General features: G+C 36.0%; 1 protein-coding gene across 8 annotated transcripts in view; it reads right to left on the bottom strand.

The window, feature by feature from the left end:
• The window catches only part of DNM1L (dynamin 1-like), a 74,999-nt gene that overhangs the window by 25,896 nt on the left and 44,198 nt on the right, over positions 1–4,905 (bottom strand). For 7 of the 8 annotated variants that reach the window (XM_006874757.1, XM_006874759.1, XM_006874763.1 and 4 more), the window contains 2 exons: positions 3,846–3,966; positions 1,255–1,386 (listed from right to left, as the gene is read on the bottom strand). In XM_006874757.1, coding sequence (XP_006874819.1) covers positions 1,255–1,386; positions 3,846–3,966 — 253 coding nt within the window. The remainder of the gene's footprint in view (positions 1–1,254; positions 1,387–3,845; positions 3,967–4,905) is intronic. The other variant, XM_006874764.1, reaches the window with a different exon arrangement.

Genomic DNA, 4,905 nt, shown 5'->3' with positions numbered 1-4,905 from the left:
CTTTGCCAATGCCTTCAATGCAGCTTGTACTTCTTCCTTCAGGATCATTGGCTCTTGATCATATGCTACACCTCTCAAAATGGCTGAACATCGACCAAAGCCTTTTGGTTCAGTGACTCTGTGTATTCCTTCCATCTTCTTTTGATTCTTTCTGCATCATTCAATAATCTTCCCAGAGAATCTTTCAATAATGCAAGTCGAGGCTTGAATTTTTTCATCAGTTCCCTCAGCTTGAGAAATGCTGAGTTCTTCCTTTTTGGTTTTCTAACTAACTCCACAGATCTTTTCACATTTCATTATAATATCTGACTTTGTCTTCTCAAGCTGACCTTTGAAACTTTCTGTTCAGCTCTTGTACCCCCTTCTCTTCTCCCATTTCCTCTTGCATCTCTATACTGGAGATGCTTGGAATCAATTCCAGTTGCTTTAGCATCTCTATGCTGAAGATGCTTAGAATCAATTAGTCCAATGGACTAATGGAACATGTGACCATCAGTCTCCATGACTCTGAGACCAGACAAACTAAATGGTGCCATGCTACCTTACCAACTGCTCTGACAGGAATTACATTATAAGGTCCCAGAAAGAGTAGGAAAAAATCTGAACAGAACTCAAAAATTATTTTTAAAACAACTGAGTTTAATGGTCCAAAAGAGACCGGAGGAACCCCCAAACTATGGTCCTCAATCACCAATTAGATTTGGAAAGGAATTTACCCTTGTGACCCAATTTTTAACTAAGCAGTAGATAGGTATATGGGACACACACACACACAACAAAACTAGTAAGGAATGCTCACCATGAAATGGTCAATCACTCAAAATCAAAAGGGCAATATTTACTTTAAGGGCAAAGTTGGGGAAGGATGGTAAGTTGGGTGGAATGGACATAGGAACCAGGGAGGAAGTGGGATAACTGTTATTGCATGAAGGGGATTGTAATCATTGAGATGAAACAAAGTATATGATTTGTTGAATGTACAATGGATTATCTTGTCTGTAAACCTTCACTCAGTTCACAAACAAAAAAAGTGTCCAAAATTTCACCAAAAAATAATGCTTTAATTCACTTCATCATTCTAAACTCTATCCTGCCAAACACCCAAAAAATAGTAGACAACTTTAAAGTAACATACTATATTTAAAAAAAGCAAACCTCAAAGTGAAACCCAAGAGAACATTATATAAATTGAAAGAATAGAAAATAATAAGGTCCTAGGCACCTACTGGCAAACCAAAACATAAGAAATTTTACCTGTTAAGAGTCCTAGCAAGATACTTTGTTCCATTCCTGTTGGCCAGAGATGGGTATTTCTTTTGAAGAAAAGCATATTCATCACGGATTGAATCAATTACACTCTTCTTATTGTTAATATCTAGCTGGCTCCTATGATTGAAAAATGAAAACTGTTCAAGTAAAGTCAAATTTGAGTCTATAGATGAAGAAAGTACTGATGGTGATAATGACAGCATAAAATTTTTTATGTTATCATACACCAGACCTTGTTCCTAATGCCTGATATGGGTCATTTTACTTAATTCGCACAATTCTAAGTGCTAAGTGTTATTAAAGAAACAGAAGCTCACAGATCCTTTTATCCAAGTTTGTGCATTAAGCAACGCAGCCAAGATCTGAATGTTGTTGTTGTTGTTGTTGTTGTTGTTGTTGTTGTTGTTGTCATTAGGTGCCATTGAGTCAGTACCGACCATAGTGACCTTATGCACAGCAGAATGAAATATGATCCTGGGCCAACCTCACAACTGTTGCCACGCTTGAGTACTTCGATGCAACCACTTGGCCAAACCATCTTGTTGGGGGTCTTTCTCTTTTTCTCTGACCCTCCACCTTACCAAACATGATATCCTTCACCAACAACTGGTCCCTCCTGACAATATGTCCAAAGTCTGAGAGACAAAGTTTGGCCATCTTGGCTTCCAAGGAGCACTCTGGCTGCACTTCTTCCAAAACAGATCTATTGGTTCTTGATTTGAACTATATGACTTATAAATAATAATGCCTGAATAGTTTAGGCTCATTATTATGATTGTTGTTGTTAAGTGCAATTTAGTCAGTTCCGACTCTTAGCAACCCTGTATAAAATCTCCAAGGTGCTGTCAACTTTGCAGTTAGCAGTCTAGTGCTTATCCTTCAACACCACACCAGGACTATATTAACTGTTTTCAAATGCAAAACTCTTATGTAATAGGGATTGCTGCTATTGTGAGGTGCCATGGTGTTGTTTCTGACTTACAGCAAACCAACGTACAACAGAATGAAACACTGCCCAGTCCTATACCACCCTCACAACTGTTGCTATGTTTAAGCCCAAAAGGAATAGTTGTTGTTAAGTGCCACTGAGTTGATTCTGACTCATAGTGAACCTATACAGAATTTTAAAGGAGCAACTGGTGGGTTTGAACCACCTAACTTGAGGTTCACAGTCCAGAGCTTATCCTATAATATCACACCACAAGTCCATAAGGAGTAGACAAGTACACAAATTGTGTGTTTTAATTAACTGTATCCTTTAACCATGGACAGGCAACTCTAAATTTTTGATAATTTCTACCAAAAATATTTAAATTAACTTGAAGAGCAGTCATCTATAAAATATAACAAATTATACCATCTGCTTTGCCTAAAAAGGAAATGGGGGTGGATTGGAATTATACATTAATAAAAGCAAACAACTGGAATGGATCACAAAGGTATCATTTATTAAAACAGTTTCATTTTTAAAAAGTCTGAAAACCCAAAGGTGGCTACATGTCATTTAAACTCATACTGTAATCTAGTCTGTGAAAGACTAGAAGTAGAACCTGGATCTCACGACAATTTCAGTGCTTGATAAACATGTCAGATTAAAAGAGATCTCCAATTGAATGTAGCTTTGCCTTTTACTAACCTAGTGACTTTGGCAGAAATATAAACTGATTTTTCTGATTATAAAATAGACATCTATAGTTACCTCACAGAGCTGTTGTAAGGGTTCAAAGAGATACTATTTACCAACTGTTGACACTCAACAAGCGTGTCCAAAATATAATTAAACCAAACGACCAAGTCATAGGAACCCTGTATAGTTTTCCAAGGCTATAAATCTTTATGGGAGCAGAAATTATCATCTTTATCCCTCAGAGTAGATGGTGGGTTTGAACAGCCAGCCTTGTAATTAGCAGTCCAGTGCCTAACAAACAGTACCAATTAGGATATCTTTAGTAAAATTTCTCCAAGCCACATCTAGTAATTACATAGACTCACTAATGCTAAGGCTTAAAACACCAATCTTAATATGCTTTCATCTTAAACTTGATTGAGTACAAATTAGACAGTAATTTTTTTTGATCCTCACCCAGTATCCTACTTATACATGGCTGAACTCTTAGATTTCTTAAAGCCTAACTATTAAATTACCTTGCATTTTGTGGAATTGCTTACTTTAGACACATTTCCCATAAAAATATTTACAGAAGGCTTAGTGAATCTCAAGATTGTTGTTAAATGCTCAAGAATCAATTTTTACTCATAGCAACCCCATGTGACCTGAAGGATTTTCTAGTTTATAATCTTTACAGGCAGATAGCCAAGTCTTTCTCCTGTGGAACAGATGGTGGGTTTCAACTACCAGCCTTTCAGTTAGCAGTCAAGTGCTTAGCCACTGTGCCACCATGGCTCCTTCTTTTCTCTCTACAGTAATGAATTCTTTAGCAATACCAAGACTGTGTTAAAAATTAGGGGGTGGGGGAGGGTGGGAAACGACACTCACATTTCAGTGACTAATTTTAGAAATTCAGACCTGCTTTTGAAATGAGAATGGTAAAGTTATTACATTCTTGATTGCTAACCTGTTAACTACTCCAATTATTCCAAGTTTGACTGGTATAACCCTTCCCATCAATACGTCCATGGCATCAGTACCCGCATCCATGAGATCAAGTTTGGTGATTACAGCTAACGTTCTTCTACCTGGTAAATGCAAAAAGAAAATGACTCATTAAAAACATCCTTAAGTAAAGGAAAATCCTCATCTATAATCCCATCTCTATCATAATTTTGCTGGTGCTTTGCTAACAAATACTTTTAAAGTTTTTCAAATGTAACTGTTTAACTCCTAGGACCTCTTTGTAAGCATTTAGTTTTTTCAAATTACATTAAAATTTATTCTTGTGATATACAGTTCTGTGAGTTTTAACAAATGCAAAGCATTCTGTCACTACCACCTCAAGACAGAACATTTCTATTATTTCCCTCAATTTTTCCCTTTTCCAGAATGTTCTATAAATCAGATCATAAGGCTTCTTTTACTTGACATATTGAATTGAGTCAGGCTTCTTTTACTTGACACAATGCATTTCAGAGTCTTTCATATTGTTGCATTTATCAGTAGAGCTCACTATTTTGTATTGCTAAGTAGTGTTTGCTCTGTTGTATGGATATACTACAGTTTAGTTATTCATTTCCCATTTGTGTTGTTTTCAGTTTTGTGAGATTATAAATAAAGCTGCTGTGAATATTTGCAAACAGGTTTTATTTGAACATAGGTTTTCATTTAACTTGAATAAACACCTAGGAATGAGACTGTTGATTTAACTACATGAGAAACTGCCAAAGTGGCTATACCACTTTGTATTCCCATCAACAATGTTTGAGTGTTCCAGCAGGTTTGGTTTATCTTTAGGTATTTTTCAATTAAAAGGATTCTTCTATATTGCTCGAAATTTACAAAATAACCCTTTTTTCATAATTTCTTATTATCTATTATTTGTAAACATCTTAATTTGCTTAACCATTCTTATTGTTATTTTAGATTGACTAATGTTTGGTACTATAGGAATCATGGTAGCATGTTGTTGCTGTTGTTAAGTACTGTTGAGTCGGTGCCAACTCATAGCGACCCTGCACAGG

The sequence above is a fragment of the Chrysochloris asiatica genome, unplaced genomic scaffold (assembly GCF_000296735.1).
Source record: "Chrysochloris asiatica unplaced genomic scaffold, ChrAsi1.0 scaffold00299, whole genome shotgun sequence".
Classification (NCBI taxonomy): domain Eukaryota; kingdom Metazoa; phylum Chordata; class Mammalia; order Afrosoricida; family Chrysochloridae; genus Chrysochloris; species Chrysochloris asiatica.
Note: the sequence above shows the minus strand (reverse complement) of the source record. Positions and strands in the feature narration are given on the sequence as shown.